The sequence below is a fragment of the Sus scrofa genome, chromosome 12, assembly GCF_000003025.6.
Source record: "Sus scrofa isolate TJ Tabasco breed Duroc chromosome 12, Sscrofa11.1, whole genome shotgun sequence".
In the NCBI taxonomy this organism is placed as follows: Eukaryota; Metazoa; Chordata; class Mammalia; order Artiodactyla; family Suidae; genus Sus; species Sus scrofa.
Window position 1 is genome coordinate 5,611,727 of NC_010454.4, and position 20,334 is coordinate 5,632,060.

The 20,334-nt window shown below is 44.0% G+C and overlaps 1 protein-coding gene across 8 annotated transcripts in view; it reads right to left on the minus strand.

The window, feature by feature from the left end:
- UNK (unkempt family zinc finger) overlaps window positions 1–16,523 on the minus strand; it is a 35,748-nt gene extending 19,225 nt beyond the window's left edge. Inside the window, exons 1-4 of one of the 8 annotated variants that reach the window (XM_013979242.2) lie at window positions 16,319–16,443; window positions 12,459–12,513; window positions 11,502–11,758; window positions 10,815–10,917 (exon numbers count right to left, since the gene is read on the minus strand). In XM_013979242.2, the coding sequence (XP_013834696.1) occupies window positions 10,815–10,873 (59 nt within the window). In that variant the 5' untranslated portion in view covers window positions 10,874–10,917; window positions 11,502–11,758; window positions 12,459–12,513; window positions 16,319–16,443. Of the gene's footprint in view, window positions 1–10,814; window positions 10,918–11,501; window positions 11,759–12,458; window positions 12,514–15,658; window positions 15,760–16,318 lie in introns of all 8 variants that reach the window. The other 7 variants (XM_021066621.1, XM_013979243.2, XM_013979250.2 and 4 more) reach the window with 7 other exon arrangements.

The window sequence follows — 20,334 nt, forward strand, 5'->3', positions numbered from 1 at the left end:
GCTCCGATTCAACCCCTAGCCTGGGAACCTCCATATGCCGCGGGAGTGGCCCAAGAAATAGCAACAATAACAACAACAACAAAAAAGACAAAAAAAAAAAAAAAAGTTGTTTCACTTTCACAGATTCATCAGTTTGGGTGTTTCACTCTCTTCTGGGGAGGAGTGTGAGGAGAATTCAAATAAACAGAAAAATATCAGATGACTGATAGAAAACCTGTGTAAATTTAGAGGGAATGGGGAGAAAGCAGCTGAAGTTTTAATGGATTTCTAGTTCCCCACTGCTTTCTAGACTAGTGTTTAGCATGGCCTCACTCTGGCTCCCTGCCCTGCTGCCACTGACCTGCTCCTCCCCCTAACCCGGTAAACTAAACTCTAGACAGGGTCAGCAAACCTCTTCTGTTAGGGAGCACAAAGGGAGTTGCCTGGTGGTACAGCAGGTTAAGGATCCAGTGTTGTCACTGCTATGACTTGATTGCTGCTGTAGCACAGGTTTGATCCCTGGCCCGGGAACTACTGCATGCCATGAGTGCAGCCAAAAAACCAAAAAACAAATGTCCATCAACAGAGGAGTGGATCCAGAAGATGTGGTACATATACACAATGGAATATGACTCAGCCATTAAAAAGAACGAAATACCAGCATTTTTTGCAACATGGATGGACCTAGAAACCATCATGCTAAGTGAAGTCAGCCATACAATGAGACACCAACATCCAATGCTTTCACTGACATGTGGAATCTGAAAAAAGGACAGACGGAACTTCTTTACAGAACAGATGCTGACTCACAGACATTGAAAAACTTATGGTCTCCAGAGGAGAGAGTTTGGGGGTGGGGGGATGTGCCTGGGCTGTGGGATGGGAATCCTGTGAAATCGGATTGTTATGATCATTATACAACTACAGATGTGATCAATTCATTTGAGTAAAAAAAAGGCCAAAAAAAAAAAAAGGGACCATACAGTTAGGTATTTTATTTTCTTTTTTTCTTTTTCAGCTGTACCTGCAACACCTGGAAGTTCCCAGGCCAGGGATCAAATCCCAGTTACAACCTGTGGTGCAGCCACAGCAACACTAGATCCTTAACATGCTGTTCCACAGTGGGAACTCCACATAGTAAGGATTTTAGACTTAGGGCTAAAAGGCCAAATTGAGAATATTATGTAGGTACTTACATAACACGAGAAAACAAATTTCCACATTTTTTACTGATTAAAATATAATATTTAGTTACAATTTTCGGGGGGGTGTCTTTTTAGGGCTGCACTCTCAGCACATGGAGGTTCCCAGGCTAGGGTCAAATTGGAGCTGTAGCTGCTGGCCTATACCACAGCCACAGCAATGCCAGATTCGAGCCAAATCTGCGACCTCCCCCACAGTTCACAGCAACGCTGGATGCTTAACCCAATGAGCGTGGCCAGGGATCAAATCTGCATCCTTTTGGATACTAGTTAGATTCGTTTCCGCTGAGCCACAAAGGGAACTCCTAATTGGTTACGATTTTTGGTAACACAGTCTACTAATAAGAATGGACTTAGAAGGGAGGGAATAACATTTGCAAAGCTGGAAACTCTCTTTCATCAAAACATCACAGGGAGTTCCCTTGTAGCACACTAGGTTAAGGATCGAGTACTGCCACTGCAGTGGCTCGGGTTGCTTCTGTGGCTCTGGTTCAATTCCTGACCCAGGAACTTCCACATGCCATGGACATGGCCAAAACAAAAACAAAAACAAAACTGATTACGAAAGTTTGTTAATGCTGATTCTGTAATAAGATTTTACACATTTCTTTTTCGAAATTGTCTTCTCACATAGACAAGAATTATTAAAAGCTATTATTATTCAGCAAGCATGATTTTAATTGAGCATATACTAGTTTAAAAGACATGTCTAGGAGTTCCCATTGTGGCGCAGTGGTTAACGAATCCGACCAGGAACCATGAGGTTGCGGGTTCGATCCCTGGCCTTGCTCAGTGGGTTAAGGATCTGGCGTTGCTGTGATCTGTGGTATAGGTCGCAGATGCGGCTCGGATCCCTTGTTGCTGTGGCTCTGGCGTAGGCCGGTGGCCACAGCTCCGATTAGACCCCTAGCCTGGGAACCTCCATATGCCACGGGAGCGGCCCTAGAAATGGCAAAAAGACAAAAAGACAAAAAGACAAAAAAAACAACAACAACAACAACAACAAGAAAACTTTACCACTGCTAAGCTATCAGTGTTGTGCTGTAAGGCATGTCAGAATATTCAACTTTTGGAGTTCCCACTGTGGCACAGCAGGTTAAGGATCTGGCACTGTCTCTGCAAGAGCAAGGGTCTGATCCCCAGCGCAGTGGGTTAAGGAGCTAGCACTGCTGCAGCTGCGGTGTAGGTCGCAGCTGAGGCTCTGGTCCTGGGCCCAGGTATTTCCGTATGCCACAGATGTGGCCAAAAAGGAAAACAAAACAAAACCCAACAATATCCAGCTTCCACTTCTGAGGAAAATTCATGGAACTGATGTTAAGTCCACAAGGGAGCGTGAAGTTCATCACTGATCCCAGCAGTTCAGTAATTTTTTGGAAAATATTCTCAGCTGTAGTTGCGTGAAACAGACTATTCACAGAGGCTACTTCTTCAGTCACTTCAAACGCAGCACTGACTCCATTAATAAAACTACTAAACAGTAGCATCTGCTGACACATCAAGGGCCAAGAAAAAACAAACAAAATCATTTGCCTTGTTTTTTAATTGACTATTGACGCTGCTCTGACTGACCTCAACAGAAATCGTTCTTGCGGCAAGGCTAACACTCTTAAACATCAGACAAGTTTGTTTTCCCCGGACATATTTCTTCAGTTGCTGCAATCGAACACAATTTAATTAATTCAGTATCAGTAAACGGCTTTCCTTGCCTGGCTAACAAATGAGCCACTTGGAAACTTACTTCAGTCGCAGTCTCATTTTCATTTTTATGAAGAAATTCTGCTGTAATGAAACATTCTCTTTAAAATTCTCTAATTTTTGCCTTCCTATGAGCTGGGAATATTGTGACAACTGCTTAGCTTGGTAACGCTGATGGCTTCTTTCAGCACAGCTTTTTAATTACAGAGAGCTTTGCCAACTAATTCAATGACAAGAAAATCCGTACTCCGCTATGCCCTGAAAAACATGACATTCCAAGTCCATTTTTCTCTTATTTCACTCTGATAGTCAGGCACTGGTAATAAGGAAAAATAAAACAGGTTGGTATGCTGATACACAGGGCCCTGGAGCACCGACAAGCTGTAACTTGTCACTGTATCTGCAGTGCACGGAAGAGCAATGCAGAGCGAGCCGAGGGGAGGGCCTCGCGGTCTCTGGTCTGCTCTGCTGAACCCCGCGCTTCTGGTGCAAAAGCAGCTGGAGACAACATGTAAGGCAGCGAGGGCGCATTCCAATACAACTCCATTCATGCGTGCCGAAAACTGAATTTCACCCAATTTTCATGTGTCATGATGTGTTATTCTTTTTCAACCCTTAAAAATATAAAAACTATTCTTAGCTTGCAGGCCATACAAAACAGGTAGCAGACTCAATCTGGCATATGTGCCATCGCTTGCTGCCATCTGCTCTGAAGAGTAGGTATTCCCCAACCGCCACACCCTCCCCTCCCCTCCCTTTTGATCGCCATACTTTGGATGTGTTGCTCCTATGTCTGGATAAACTTTCTGGCTTCTCTGCATGAGGTTCCTGCCCGCCTAGGGGTGCTACTCACCCCTTTTCCATGGTCCCACAACACTGTGAGCATACAGCAGGTACGGCTGCTACCACAGTTGATTCCAACTGCTTTGTATACAGCTAGGTTTATTCATTTCTGTGCCCCTGCACAAAGCCAGCTCACAGCAGGTGTTTGAGAAAATGTTTGTCCAAGAAAAAGAAAAGGTGTTAACACATCCCAAGCCGTACAAGCCTGGTCCACAGCATCCGTGTACGAACCCAGCCAAACAGAGAAGCAACTCAGATGTTTCTCCTGGCAACTAAGAAATCAGTAAATTCCTCAGCTACCTTCTGCACAATGACTACACAGCCTTGTTCCTCATCCTGAACACTAAATTTAAGATCTTCAGCCTCACAGGCAGACTAGAAAAGCAACCAGTGGGATGGCTTTCTCTCTGTTGCTGGGAATATATGGAGATAAGTAGAGATGTATTAAATTCCTTTTTCTGTTTCCTCAAACAACTAAGAGGTATTATGATGACTATTTGGCAAAAGCTGGGTACAAACTAAAGATATAATAAGTGATAAAAAATACATATATATAACCAATTAGGTAAACTATGTGCAGAAACAAACACTGCAAAGAAAAACATCCAGTATTATTGATTTTAGTGATTACATTGGCTTTTCTTTACTGTAATTTTAATTGTGTTTAGAATTTTAAAAAAAGGAGTTCCGATTGTGGCGCAGTGGAAAGAGATCCGACTAGGAACCATGAGGTTGCAGGTTCGATCCCTGGCCTTGTTCAGTGGGTTAACGATCCGGCGTTGCTATGGCTTGTGGTGTAGGCTGGCAGCAACAGCTCTGATTGGACCCTTAGCCTGGGAGCCTCCATGCCCTCCTAAAAGGACAAAAGACAAAAAAAAAAAGGAAAAATTTAGGTAAAAAATTGGCATTCCCGTCATGGCTCAGTGGCTAACGAATCCAATTAGGAACCATGAGGTTGTGGGTTCAATCCCTGGTCTTACTCAGTAGGTCAAGACTCCGGTGTTGCCGTGAGCTGTGGTGTAGGTCACAGACATGGCTCAGATCCTGCGTTGCTATGGCTGTGGCCAGCAGCTGTAGCTCTGATTAGACCCCTAGCCTGGGAACCTCCACATGCCACGGGTGCAGCCCTAAAAAGAAAAAGAAAAGAAAAAAAATGCAGAATCCTTAACCCACTACACTGGGCTAGGAATCGAACCAGCAATGTCAGAGACAAGCTATATCATTAACCTACCTTGCCACAGCAGGAACTCCCTAAAATACAGTATTTTTTTTTTTTTTTTTTTGTCTTTTTGTCTTTTCTAGGGCCGCACTGGAGGCATATGGAGGTTCCCATTCTAGGGGTCGAATCGGAGCTGTAGTCGCCAGCCTGCACCAGAGCCACAGCAACTCGGTATCCGAGCCGCATCTGTGACCTACACCACAGCTCACAGCAACGTCAGATCCTTAACCCACTGAGCAAGGGCAGGGATCGAACCCACAACCTCATGGTTCCTAGTCGGATTCATTGACCACTGAGCCACAAGGGGAACTCCTAAAATACAGTATTTTTTATCTTCAAGAAAATAATATAAGAGCAGATAAGCCCTTCTATACTAAAAATCCTAAATGACTCATCCAAGTATGTGTGTGTTTGTAAATTCCTATTTCTTACAATGTGCTGAAAATCTTTTCTCATTTTTGAAGAGCTCTAGGTAAACTATTAGCAGTTGTAGATTCAACGTTTGTAAGGATATATATACACATATTCTGTTTTGACACCAAACATAACCCACAAACCATACAACTTTGTAATAACACCCACACCAGTGGGAGTTGCCCCAAAATTTGCTTTTAAAAAACAAGGCCAAATAAAGCTAACATTGGTGATTGGCAAATACTTAGACAATTCTGATAAAGCCCTATCTTCTGAAGTAATCCTGGTTTAGAACATTCTCTCTGACAGAAAAAGCAAGCTCAGATAGTATTATTCAGGCAAACAAACGAAGTGCCTAGTGAATTCCTGAGTGCGTCTCGACTTTTAATAAGACCGGCTTTGACCCTTTAACTGGGACCAGTATAACCCCCCCGGACACACTGCAACCATCCTAACAGGCAGAGGCGCACATGGAAATCCAAAGTACAAGTGCCGCAGGCACTTCGACGATCGAACACTTTAAGGCGAGGGAGCCACTCACAGCAAACGATTTCAGCCCATTCTTCACTGGGCAGGAGCCGACACCTGGGAGCCGTCAAGAACAAGAACCATGGATGGTAGTACAACACTGGCACGACCAGTCCTACTGTCCTTGCTTCCCTCCTTTTGTAATTGTCACCTTGCCCTACGGAGCTCAGAACTGGTAAAACTGAGGAGAGAAAGTTCATGTAAATTAGTGACTCACATCGCTAATTCTGGAGACTCTGCGAGCAGTACTGAAAACCCTGGTTCAGTTCCCTAAATTAGATAATCCAAAGCCTTCCTATGTATAGCTAGCCTGAAAAGCTTCCAACTTGATGAACATTTCAGTATAAATGTTTTAATGGACGTGTTATTTATTTATTTATTGTGCCTTTTAGGGCTGCGCCCTCGGCATGTGCAGCTTCCCAGGCTAGAGGTCAAATCAGAGCTATAGCTGCTGGCCTACACCGCAGCCACAGCAATTTGGGATCTGAGCCACGTCTGCGACCTACACCACAGTTCACAGCAACACCAGATCCTTGACCCACTGAGCGAGGCCAGGGATCAAACCCACATCCTCATGGATACTAGTTGGATTCGTTTCTGCTGCGCCACAATGGGAACTCCTGATGTGTCATTTTGAACACTGTTTCTTGTACAACAAAATCTTTGCCCCGAAAGACTGGATCCGTTTAGAACACAACTGCATCATGTAAGACAGAGCCAGTCTGATGGAGGCTGTGAGAACTGCGGCTGACGTGAAATTCCAATCAGTAAGGAAGGGAGGGGTGTGCTCTGAAGACAACACGGACCCACGAGCTGTAGAAGTAGTAGCAATACACCGGAAAGCAGTAACCCGAGCAATGGCACAAGTTTTACGCACTTTCAACGTATTAACTCGCTTAATCCTAACAATCGCTTCAGGCAGGCACTATTGGTATTCTCAGGAAACTGGCGGACAAGGAGGGAAGTCACTTGCCTCAGGTCCCACAGCCAGCAAGCAGCAGATATTGGCTTCAAAGCCAGATAGTCTGGTCCTGCAGTCACTACTCTTTTTTTTGTCTTTTTGCCTTTTCTAGGGCCGTTCCCATGGCATATAGAAGTTCCCAGGCTAGGGGTCAAATCGGAGCTACAGCCACTGGCCTACACCAGAGCCACAGCGACGAGGGATCCAAGTCCAGTCTGCAACCTACAGCACAGCTCACAGGAACACTGGAATCTTAACCCACTGAGCAAGGCCAGGGATCGAACCCGCAACCTCATGGTTCCTAGTCAGATTCGTTAACCACTGCACCACGACGGGAACTCCCCTATGCTGACTCTTAACTACACTTCTCTTAGCTGAATTATAGAAATAACAAGAGCAGTAACAAATAAGCATAACGGACTCTCTAGAAGCTGTTCAAAATATGTCAGTGAGTTTTTGACAGGCCATAATCACAATACCATAAAATAGTTACTAAAAATAAAACCAGAAGTGTGACCTCTGGAGTTCCCACTGTGGCACAAAGGGACTGGCAGCCTCTCTGGAGCCCTGGGACATAGGTTCAATTCCTGGCCCAGCACAATGGTTTAAGGATCCAGTGTTGCCTCAGCTGCACTGCAGGTTGCAACTGCAGCTCGGATCTGATCCCTGGCCCGGGAACTCCACCGTGCCTTGAGGTAGCCAAGGAAAAAGAAAAAAAAGTGACGTTCCACATATTCTACTGGATACTTACTATTCATTTTATGTATTCATTATAAAAGTACTCTCAGTTCAGTCATAAAATTTTGTTTTCAAATAAGAAAATACAACCTTTTTCTTTTGGCCATGCGTACAGCATGTGGAAGCTCCCAGGCAGGGACTGGACCTGCACCATAGCAGTGACCCAAGCCATTGCAGTGACAACGTCGACTTTTTTTGCTCTTTAGGCCACACATCTGTGGCATATGGAAGTTCCCAGGCTAGGGGTCAAATCAGAGCTGCAGCTGCCGGCCTATGCCACAGCCACAATAATGTGGGATAAAAGCTGCATCTGCAACCTACACCACAGCTCACGGCAATGCCGAATCCTCAATCCACTGAGCGAGGCCAGGGATCGAACCTGCATCCTCATGGATACCAATTGGGTTCGTTACCGCTGACCCACAACGGGAAGTCCACAACATCAGATTCTTAACCTGCTGCACCACAAGGGAACTCCAACAAGTTTCTAATTTATATCTGGATAGGTGTGACTTACACGAATCCTAAAGTGGCAGGCTACTAGATGCTTAGCGCCTATTAGCAGGAAAAATAAAAAAGTTAAGCAATGTTCTTACCAAAATTAATAAAAGCTTAGATATAAAAACTACTACAGGAGTTCCCACTGTGGCTCAATGGTAATGAACCCGACTAGTATCCCTGAGGACTCAGGTTCAATCTCTGGCCTCCACTCACTCAAAGATTCTGGCATTGCCATGAGCTGTGGTGTAGGCTGAAGACACGGCTCAGACCTGGCATTGCTGTGGCTGTGGTCTAGGTTGGCAGCTGCAGCTCCGATTTGACCCCTAGCCTGGAAATTTCCATATGCCGCAGATGTGGCCGTAAAAAAAACAAAAACAACTTTTGAGTAAAAAAAAAAAAACAAAAACAAAAAAACAAACCACAACTATGTAGGGAGTTCCTGCTGTGGCACAGTGGGTTAGGAGTCCGACTGCCAAGGCTCAGGTCACTGCAGAGGTGCACATTTGATCCCCGGCTCAGCACAGTGGGTTAAAGGATCCAGTGTTGCCACAGCTGTGGCATAAGTTGCAGCAGTGGCTTGGATTCAACCCCCGGCCCTGGAACTTTATGGAGTAGGTTCAGCCATAAAAAAAAATAAATAAATAAACATTTTAAAAACAAAAAACACCACTTAGGAGTTCCTACTGTGGTGCAGCAGGTTAAGTGTCTAGTGTTGCAACAGCTGCGGCACAGGCTGCAGCTGCAGCATGGATCCAATCCCTGGCCTGGGAACTTCCATGTGCCGTGAGTACGGCCAAAAAGTTAAACAAACAAAAATTCCAAAACAAAACAAAAAACTACTGCTTAAAAATTTTAGTCATAAAACACCATGTCAAAGGCTTTTATCAATCTCTTCTTGCCTAAGCATAACCATCGCTCATCAATGGAAGCACTTTTGTGAACAGGCCAAAATCTCACAGAAAGGTGGGACTTCCTCTCCTCATCAGAAGTCATTGTGTTAGGACTTATGGTGGCCATATGGTGTCTCAAATACTAACAGAAAAACAAAAAATGAGTTCCCGTCGTGGCGCAGTGGTTAACGAATTCAACTAGGAACCATGAGGTTGCGGGTTCGATCCCTGGCCTTGCTCAGTGGGTTAAGGATCCAGTGTTGCCGTGAGCTGTGGTGTAGGTCGCAGACTCAGCTTGGATCTGGCATGGCTGTGGCTCTGGCAAAGGCCGGCAGCTATAGCTCCGATTCGACCCCTAGCCTGGGAACCTCCACATGCCATAGGAGCAGCCCAAGAAATGGCAAAAAGACAAAAAAAACAAAAAACAAAAAAAAACCAAAAAAAAAACAACTTACGAACGCAGAAAGCAAACTGTGGTGTAAAGAAGGAAAGGGAAGAAACATTTCAATAAGCTCAGGACATGACACTATCACAGGCCTGAGAGTCATCTTTGTCTCCTAAATAAACTGAGCCACTGGTAGAAAAAAGGTCACCCCACACACAACACTATGAGATTTTTAAGTTGCTAGGCTCCTTTTCATCTTCTCCTCATCATATCTTGATACTGCTGTCAAATTCTACACACTGGCAAAGAAAAAAAGGGTGAAAGTTGAGGGATTTTACAGAGAAACAAATAAAAAATTTGTTGTGACTCCTTAAACCAAATATTATAGCCACCAATATCATTTTAAATGCCTTAAACATGTGGCTGGTCCTTACAGAAAAGCCCATTTGAATGTTTAAATAATTATAATATCTGGTGAATAGAATCTATTACATTTTACAGGATAGCAACCTCTTCTACCTCCCACCCACCTCAGGAAGTAAACACAATTCACGTTACGAAAGTGCAGGGAAAACTGTGCCTGTTCTTGCAACGGTTATCAATTCAGAAACACTTTAAAGTACAACTCCTGGGAGCTCCCTTGTGGTACAGTCAGTCAAGGATCTGGCGTTGCCACTGCAGCGGCTTGGGTAGCTGCTGCGGCACGGGTTCAATCCCTGGCCGGAGACATCCACATCCCATGGGCACAGCCAGAAAAAAAAAGTACAACTACCAACAACTAGGAGTCTCAAACTTGCTGAGTATTTACTTCTTATCTCAGAAGACTCTGCAAACTTATGACATGCGGACACTCGCCTAGATGGACACAGGGGGACTAAGCCATTAAGAAGGCTGAGAAGGAGTTCCCTTCGTGGCGCAGTGGTTAACGAATCCGACTAGGAACCATGAGGTCGCAGGTTCGGTCCCTGCCCTTGCTCAGTGGGTTAACGATCCGGCGTTGCCGTGAGCTGTGGTGTAGGTTGCAGACGCGGCTCGGATCCTGCGTTGCTGTGGCTCTGGCGTAGGCTGGTGGCTACGGTTCCGACTGGACCCCTAGCCTGGGAACCTCCATATGCCACGGGAGCGGCCCAAGAAATAGCAAAAAGACAAAAAAAAAAAAAAAAAAAAAAAAGAAGGCTGAGGAAAGGTGGCCAAGGAGCTTTTCACAAACTGCAGGACTTCCTATGCTGAACAAAGCTACCAAGCCCGGACAGGTCATGTGTCTAAAGCCTCTCTAGTAGGATCGACTCATATACACTCATTTTAACAACCCTTTCATCAAAAAAATTGAGCTAACTTACACAACATAAAAATTCACCAAAGGTCATATTTCAGTAGTTTTTAGTATATTCATCATGTTGTGTAACCACCACTGTCTGATTCTAGAACATTCTCATCACCCCCAAAATAAACCCCATACCTATTTTCATATGCACTGATTTTACCCAAACTTTCTCCGAAGGTCTCTCTGTCGCCCATGCAGGTATTTTAAGATGGCTGGCTGGGGTGAATCTACAGAGTATCTATACGGTAAGAAAACAAGAAAACTGTATTGTCCAGGATATTGATCGCAAATCCTAAGCATTTTTAGCAATTAGGCTACTGTAACTTTTACATATTGGCTCAGAATGGCAGAGACTTACATTCAACTTCCATCTTCACATAACACATTAGTGTGCCCCCAAATTCCTCCAAGGTGTTAAAGGAAGGGGAGACAATCTACTACGATTAGCCCTAACTGTCCACAGCTGCAATTTCAAACTACAGAAGACGCACATGTGGGAAAACCTTCTTTAGTACCAAGTACAGCTGGATCAAAAAACAAAACAAAAAAAACACAACAAAATGAAAAACTTAATCGTTAAGCAAATATTGCCCCCATTTGGGAAAATAAACCCTGGACCAGTCCTATATTTAAGGCAATGTAGCTTTAAACGCAACCTTACTCTTACCACTCTTCTCATCTAGAGTCTGTCCTGATGAGAAAAATAACCTTTAGGCAAAGGTCTGGCAGGAAAGCCTACAGATGCGGTGCTCAAGCTGCTCCAGGGCTCTCATCACCCAAGTGAGCTCATGGCTTCTAAGACACACAAGAAGGAGACCTCACCTTTAGGCATCAGGGTGATGAAAGCGGGAGGAAGTAGGTCCACGAGGGTGTCTTGCTTTTGTGCACTTATCTGGGGTGCTATTTCCAGAGAAGGCGCTCCTTTACAGAGTGTGCCCAAGGTGGGTTTCTCTAAGTTGCTCTCAGAGTTGTCCAGCTGCCCTCACCAATAAGCCACAGTCTTTGTAGGTTGACAGAAACCACCAGTCAAAGCAGATGCATATGGATTGTGGGGAAGCCTTCTTTAGTATCTAACATAGCTGGATTAAAACAAAAAAACTTAACCATTAAGCGAATCTTCATTTTAATCATTAATTTAGATTATAACAAATATCAACTAGGTGCTTAAATTTAGCATGGGCACTTAACACTTATTAATGGGGATTTTGTGGGCTTGCCTGAAAGCCACAATGAGCTCTCAGTTTTTGTCCTGCAAGAAATTAGTTCTCCTTGATAAACAAGTAAACAAGATCCAGCAACGTTTATTGGTAATTTAACTCATTCTTGCTGAGGCTAAGCAATGCTTCCAGTGACTTCCACTGCGCAACAAGTTGTGCCAATATTTACAATGTTACTGTAATTTGCAATAACGATTTACATACTGTTCATTGCCTGAATTTTCCAAAACACAATCAGATGCAATCAAGTGAAGCTCATGACATTTACATAATGTATAAACTAACGAATTTCCCTCAAAATAGCTTATCTATGGAAGTACTGCTACATTAATCCTGTTTGCTTTTTAAATTTTTTTTTTTTTTTTGGTGGCACCCATAGCATGTAGAAATTCTTGGGCCAGGGATCAAACCTGTGTCACAGCAGCAGCCCAAGCCACTGTAGTAACAACACCGGATCCTAACCTACTGCACAAGGGAACTCCTAATCCTGTTTAAAGATGCCCAGAAAACAGTTCTAAATTTAAATGACACCTGGCTACATAAGGCTACAAAGCATGTCTACCTGTAAGAAAAATCCAGTGGCCAAGAAGCTCCAAGAAACCTTCACATTGAGAAATCTGAGAATCAACCATAGAAAAAAGAATCTCAGGAGTTCCTGTCGTGGCGCAGTGGTTAACGAATCGACTAGGAACATGAGGTTGCGGTTCGGTCCTGCCCTTGCTCAGTGGGTTAACGATCCGGCGTTGCTGTGAGCTGTGGTGTAGGTGCAGACGCGGCTCGGATCCCGCGTTGCTGTGGCTCTGCGTAGGCGGTGGCTACAGCTCCGATTCAACCCTAGCCTGGAACCTCCATATGCCGGAGCGGCCCAAGAAATAGCAACAACAACAACAAATAAAAAAATAAAATAAATAAAATAAAAAAATAAAATAAAAAAAAAAAAAAAAAAAAAAAAAAAAAAAAAAAAAAAAAAAAAAAAAAAAAAAAGAATCTCAGAAATATTTAATGTCTTTGAGGCTTATATCCTCTTATAGGGTCAAAATAATTAAGTCAAAAACTGGGATTTTTTTTAAGATGGCATATTTTTTGGTGACCTTTCAACTATACCCTTCTTTTTTTTCTTTTTCAGCCACACCTGCAGCATATGGAAGTTCCCAGGCCAGGGACTGAATCCAAGCTAGAGCTGCAACCTACACCACAGCTGCAGCAATGCTGGATCCTTAACCCACCATGCTGGGCTGGGCTGGGGGTTGACCCTAACTGACTCCACAGAGAGAAACTGGATAAGCAACCCACTGCACCACAGCAGAAACTCCCCAACTACACACGTTTTTGTTTTTTTTTTTAAAGGGCCAACACCTGTGGCAAATGCAAGTTCCCAGGCTATGGGTTGAATCATAAGCTGTATCTGCCAGCCTACATCACAGCCACAGCCCACGCCGGATCCTTAAGCCACTGAGTGAAGCCAAGGACGGAACTGCATCTTCATGGATACCAGTTGGATTAGCTAAGCCACAAAAGGAACTCTCCAACTATACACTTTTAACAATATAATGGTTATGCAGTAAAAAGGTCAAAGTCAGCTAAATTTGTAGATACGTTTCAGAACATAAACTGCTCCAAAATTTCCTATTCTTAAATCTGTTTTTATTAAACTCATCTAAAATATAAGATGGACTTTTCTGAATAAAGCTGCATTATATTTAGTCTCTGTCAAAAAAAGAAAAAGACAAATTACCTAGCAAGAATTCATGCAGTTCTCACAGTGAAAAGAGTACTAAAACAAGCACATTATCATTTTAGTTAGTGCTAAACAAATACCCTGGAACTGTACAAAAGAGGAAATTCTGATATAATCATTTTCTAAGAGTTGAATTCCTTGGGACTAGGTCAGGTGCCCACCACACCAATTTGCTGAAAGGATTAATTCAAAGTTTCCCTTTAAATAAGGTTATTCGAGAGTTTTGTTTTGTTTTTTAAATATCAACAATTATCCTTCAAACTATGTTATGAATAATCCTCTTGGTTTAGGAAAAGGAGAGCTCAAACTCTAGGGCTTTGGTCGTGGGGTAAGAATAAAGGGCGAGAAGCAAGCCAATAGGCAGGCAATTTTTCTGCTTTTGATGGATTTCAACTGTGTTTGCCAAGATTACTATTACAATGAGTGGGATTCAACTTTAATGCAAATCTCTTCTGGATTATTACAAAATTACCACATGTCACATGAGCTCAAACAACATCAGGTACAAAAAATACACAATATTAACATAATTAATGTATAAGACAGTTTTAAAAGGTAAAATATTTTGACAGGTTAAAAAAATACAAACATTCAAAAAAAAAAAAAAAAACCCAAAAGGGGGTCTCCACCCGGATTCAACAATGGGATCAATGCAGTAGCTAAGATTATATTCAGACTGGAACAAATTCTGGAAAGTCATGCTACAAAAGAGAATGAAAAAAAATGCTGGGCAGCTCAAAATTTTATAGCCAATACTCAAAGTTAAAATGTTTGTGTCTCCTAACCTCTAAAGACAACAGAGGGGTTCCCCCATTAAAAAAAAAAAAAAAAAAAAAAAAAACCAGGGCCAACAAGCATACTGGTGCCATCATCAGTGTCCTTATGCTCCCTGTTCCTACGACCTCAGTGAGAAGGGAATGAAGCTTTCCAAATCAAGGTTTGAATGCCTATAAATCTACCAAGACAGACAACTAATTTCTATCTCTGATTTTTTAAGATAACACCCCCCCCAGAAAATAAAAAGATGGGAACACCTCCAACCTCCAACCATCCAATGAGGCTTGGGCTTTACATCTGCTACTGTTGATATACTAAGCCACTTCAAGAGCCAAAACTGATTGATTACTCTGTACTTACCCGACAAGGGATGAAAAGACAGATCTGAAATAAATGAGCATCAAGAGGACAGACTCAGAGACTAACGCAGCTGCTGACTTGCTTCATCCCTCAATTCCAAAACGATTAGCAAGGCTTTCTAATACAGATTCCATACTATACTCAATGACAACCCAACACAGAAACAGAGGCTGCTGAAACCAAGACCCACATTACTAAAAACGTAAAATTTTACTGAAAGACATGGTCTGAGCAACCAGAGATTAAAAATAAGCTCCAACTAGGTGAGGTTGGCAGAAGACCATACTGCTGCCTGACCATACCACTCCCCTCATCACTGAATTCTTCTAACACCAAGGGAAGGATTGCAGAAAGAACTCCAGCACCAAACAAGGGCCACATTAGAAAAGTTACAGGTGGCATGAGTCAGACTGAAGTCAATAAAGTTTCAGATGATTTCAATCGATAGCAGAGAATCTCGCAAGGAAACCAATACACTTCCTTAAACCCTCTTTGCCTTATTCCAGAAGAGTTTCCCACTCACAGAGTCTGACTTCTGTGAGTGACGAACGAGAGCTCCCCTGTGGACTTCTAGTTCTTTCTATTCCAACACACGCTTCTTGCTCTGGGTCACCAGACAGCATTACTGTGTGCCCCTTAACGGTTGTTCAACTCCCACATTCCAAATCTCCGGCCAGATTGAGGTACACTTGGGGATCCTTCCAAACATGCACACATTTTGGCAGCCCAAGGAGATGCGAGGCAAAGAGCATCAGGGAAAATGGAAACCCAACATTCTGCTTAAAGGGAGGGTCTGCCTTCTTCACCTTTCTTTCTCATCAAGTACCTAGCACTAGGGAGTTGCTTGAAGTGCCCTGAAAGGAAATAAAAAGACGAAAGGGACCTACATTTAGACACAAGCAGATTCCCAGGAAGAGGTTTTCCATCTTACTGGACTCTTGCAGTGTCAGCATTTGGGGGTCCCTCTGAGGCCACAGCTGGGTTGGGCCTGAGAACATATTCGGACCCCATCACCTTCGGGATCCCTGACTTGGCCTGGGTCAAATGTTTTTAAGTAAATTCCAGCCAAAGTGGACAACACTTGGGCCTTAGGGACGCACAAGGCCTCCTGTGCACAGAACACAGGTCGCCTAACAGAACTTCACGCTAGTGGTCATTCATAGGCCGTTCTAGGGCTGGCCCCTTAGGAACGCATCCTGGTCGCGTCTTGGACTTCTTATCCCCCCCGAGAGTGCCTGGGACTGTGGTTTTATGGCCTGAGAACCAGTTAGGCCTCGAAGGCCAGGCCTGAGATGTGTGCACTCTGCGCCGCGAGCTCCCTCCTTCCCCACTTGCGGCGGGACTGGGTTTCCCGCCCCACAGCCCGACCAAAGGTTGGTGGCAGTTGGAGGCAGTTGGGACCGGCCCTAGCAGGTTGGAACCGGTCTGGGCCGGGACGGAGGAAAGGGGGGAGGGAGAGGCCGCCTCGCGCTCTCCCTGCGCGCGTGACTCACGCTGGCCGCTGACGTCAGGCGTGCGCGCGCGGCGGGGGGGGGGGCTCTACGTACGTGTAGTGCTGCGGTTTCTCGGGCTGTGCCTGCAGCACCTGAGCGGTAGCGGCCGGGGGCGCCGAGGAAGCTGCGGAGCCGCCGGGCCCGGGGCCCTTCGACATGGTCCTGTCTTCCTGCCTCTTCGCCGCTCCCCTTTTATTATTCAGTCTGCGCGGTCCGCGCCGAGGCACTAGTGCGCCTGCGCCGCGCCACGAGAACGTGAAGACCCCCCGCACGGCAGCGAGGGTTGCTGGGAGTTGTAGTCCTGGGTCAGGCTGGAATTTTACCGTCCGCCGAGGGTTGCTGCCAAAGGAACGGACCACAATACCCAGAGAGCCTTGCAGACGGTATCCCGGATGCTGAGGGCCCGAGACGGTTTCTGGGGATTGCAGTCTCGCCCTGTCTCTCCTTAACAGCCGGTTTCCCCGTTCGTGGGGGAACCTTTGCCTGAAACTGGAGCACCTGGAGTAGAAGAGGCCCAGAGCTAGGGAGGGCTTAACGACTGCAGTGAAACAGTTCCAAGTGTAATTCCACGGCCAACAGTGTAATAATTATCTCGCCTCCATACTTAGCAAAGCTTGGGCTCGGTTCTGATGCCGCCCTGAGCAATGGGCCTTTGAGCTTCAGGCACCTGGACTCTGCCAACATCCTCGCTCGTTCAGCGGGAACAAGCTGAAAATCATAAGGGAAAGTCGGCCTGCTGGAAGTCAGCGTGAGAAAGCTCTGCTAACGAAGAGCTACACAACCCAGTACTCTGTTCCTGCGCCTTTGCTCAGGCGCTCCATACACCTTTACGAGCTCTGAAACCTGGAACTCCACGGTTTCAGTCCTTTCTCAGCTCGACACTTGGCCTGACCAATTTGTTTCCAGTACGTTAAGGGCCAAGGACGAACTTAATCTCCATCTAGCATAGTCTCAGGTGCACTGGCAAGTTGCAGGGGGCTTCGAGAAGCATCACAGTGTCCAGAGGAAGGGCCTGGGTTTGAGTCAGGAGTGCGATTTATTATAATTTACCCTAGTTTCCTGCTCTGAATGCCAGCCTTTCTACTTGGGAAAATGTCTCCTCCCCGCTTCCCTCCAGTCAGATGAAGTTCTTCATAGATACTTGAAACTTACCATCTTAACTTTGTTTTCCTTATTTAATCTATTTAAAGACATTGTTTTAAAGACTGATTTGTATCTTATTAAGTAACATTAACTCATGCTAATCTCGTAAAAGAAACACATTCCCAGTAACCTTAGGGGCAAAGCAGGAAGGGGTGAATGTAAAAGTGTTAATATGCAGGACTGACACATGCCTATTTTATTTAGTTCCAAGTAACCACATCAGAAGCCAAATTGTCAGCCTACAAAGCTGAGAAACGAGTATTTCTTAAACAGGCCAAATCAATTGTTTCACCACTAGGGGCGTTTGAAGATGAAAAATTCCAAAAGGAGAAACAAGTTGAGGTGTATTGCTTTAATCCTATTAAATGCAGATAATTGGCTTATCTGTTATTCCCCCCACCCCACCCCACCCCGAATACCCAAGTGTGATTTGAATGGAGAAAGATAGTTCAGACGGCTGGATTTTAAATGTGTGTGTACCATGAACTTCAGAATAAGAGTGTACGGGTAGAATTGGGAGATGATATCATCCAAGCTGCTTAATTTACAGGAGAGGAAACCGAAACTCAGAGAGATTAAGTAACTTGCACCGAGTTTCTAAGTCTGTGACAGAACAGGAACTAGGACCGTAGCCAGATGCTGCATCCCATTCTGCATTGTTTGTATCAACATTTTCAGTTGCTCCCCATTTCCTGTGCTGCTTAGAAAAAACATAACCTGTATGACTGCCAAGTAAGGAGGACAAACTATTTCCACTCATCATCCTTAAATGACGAATGTGAATTCATACCTAGTTTCTCCCGAAGCAGTTTTAGTTCCTCTCTAAAAATTAGCAAAACTGAAGGTGGGCAGGTAACTAGACCATCTCTCTTGCAGAAAGCAAGGGATGAACCGGGTTTGGGATCTCCAAGAAAAGCCTTGGAACTCAAAATGGGTGTTAATTTAGGAGCCCGTTCCTTCTCCAGACCGTCTGAGCAGTCGAAAAAGATGACAAGGTATTTTTCTGGTTACATCCCAGGACATTTGACAGCTTTTTATGCAGGATGGAACCAGTACCCTGTTTCTGGGCTAAATTTACACAGGTTCTGAGAACAGGTGAAGAGTGTCCATCTTGGTTTCTCTATGTGGTCTGGCCTGAATGAAATAGCTTAATTTTTCCCCACCCTAAACTTTGAGCAGAAGGCAGAAACTAACATTGAATTATCGCATAAAAGTTTAAATATATGGAGAATTAAGTAAATATTGTGCAGTGTTATCATTGAGAGAGCTGAAATGAGAGGAATTTGGAACCAGAGTTTGGGCAGAAGGTGTTTTTGCCCTGCCTGCTTTTTCTTTTCTTTTTCTTTCTTTTTTTTTTTTTTTTTTAAGGGCCACACCTGCAGCCTATGGAGGTTCCCAGGCTAGGGGTCCAATTGGAGCTGTAGCTGCCAGCCGCAGCCACAGGAGCTGAGCCACATCTGTGACTCACACCACAGCTCACAGCAAAGCTGGATCCTTAACCCACTGAGCAAGGCCAGGGATCAAATTCACGTCCTCATGGATACTAGTAGGTTTTGTTAACCACTGAGTCATGATGGGAACTCCTGTGCCTGCTTTTTCAAATTGTGAATTTTTTCCCCCTCACTATTGATGGTGAAAGGGAGAACTTTGGTGTCACAAGTAAATTTTTGAGGTATTTGTATTCATGTACAGTAAGTCTCTAAGTTGAAATCTGCATGTACCTGGTTTTGCTGTTTTTTTTTTTTATTTCAATAACTTAAAATATTCAGTGAGCCCAGAGTAAGAACTGCAGGGTAGAATGTCCAAAGCTCTATTTCAATTTTCCGAGCTTTATTTGGCTGGTCTTAACCTTAAGCCTTCTTTGATATTTTATAAACTGAGACGTCTGTAGGCCTAAATATTAAAATCCATCCAAGACATTTAGGCAAAGGTAGGTATTACCACTTTTATACATTTGTCATGTTTCTTCAGAAGTAATACTTTCCAGGATATATTATTAAATACAAGGGCACTTATTTAATTGCCTTTATGGACATGCAAATGTTGTTTTAGAACTGAGTATTCTCTTTCTTGCTGTGGTCATTTTGTTCAGGTGAATTACATAATTTTAAAAATATGTTGCTTAGTAGGTTACTTCTTGTATATTGAAGTCACAAGGTTACTTCTTGTATATTGAAATCACAACGTATTTTGTGATGGTCTAAGAACTTATAAAAATCACTTGGCATTTGTTTCTTTTTTTTTTTTTTTTTTTTTTTTTTTTTTTTTTTGGTCTTTTTTGTCTTTTGTTGTTGTTGTTGTTGTTGCTGTTTCTTAGGCCGCTCCCGCGGCATATGGAGGTTCCCAGGCTAGGGGTTGAATCGGAGCTGAAGCCACCGGCCTACGCCAGAGCCACAGCAACGCGGGATCCGAGCCGCGTCTGCAACCTACACCACAGCTCACGGCAACGCCGGATCGTTAACCCACTGAGCAAGGACAGGGACCGAACCCGCAACCTCATGGTTCCTAGTCGGATTCGTTAACCACTGCGCCACGACGGGAACTCCTGGCATTTGTTTCTTTGTATCTATTATTTACTCATCCCCACCCCATCGAACGAAAGAACTGCTTTTTAGTTAAAATGTATATACCTGATACATAAAATACTTGTAAGATAACATAATTTACTGATTTCTAATTCTTATTTAAACTACGTACCTAACTATCACAATGTTAGTGAAAAGTAAATAATCACAGGGAACACATTTTAGTTTACATTGGAAGGTAGTTTACAAATTTTTCGTTAAAGTAACGTCTCCTCCTGCATTGTATTAGCTTGATGCAAATAAGCTATCCCATCCCGACTCTTAAGTCCTGATAGAGACCAGTACAATTCATTTGCATTGACTTTCTATTGTAGAGCTTTGGAACCAAGGGAAGGATCCAAA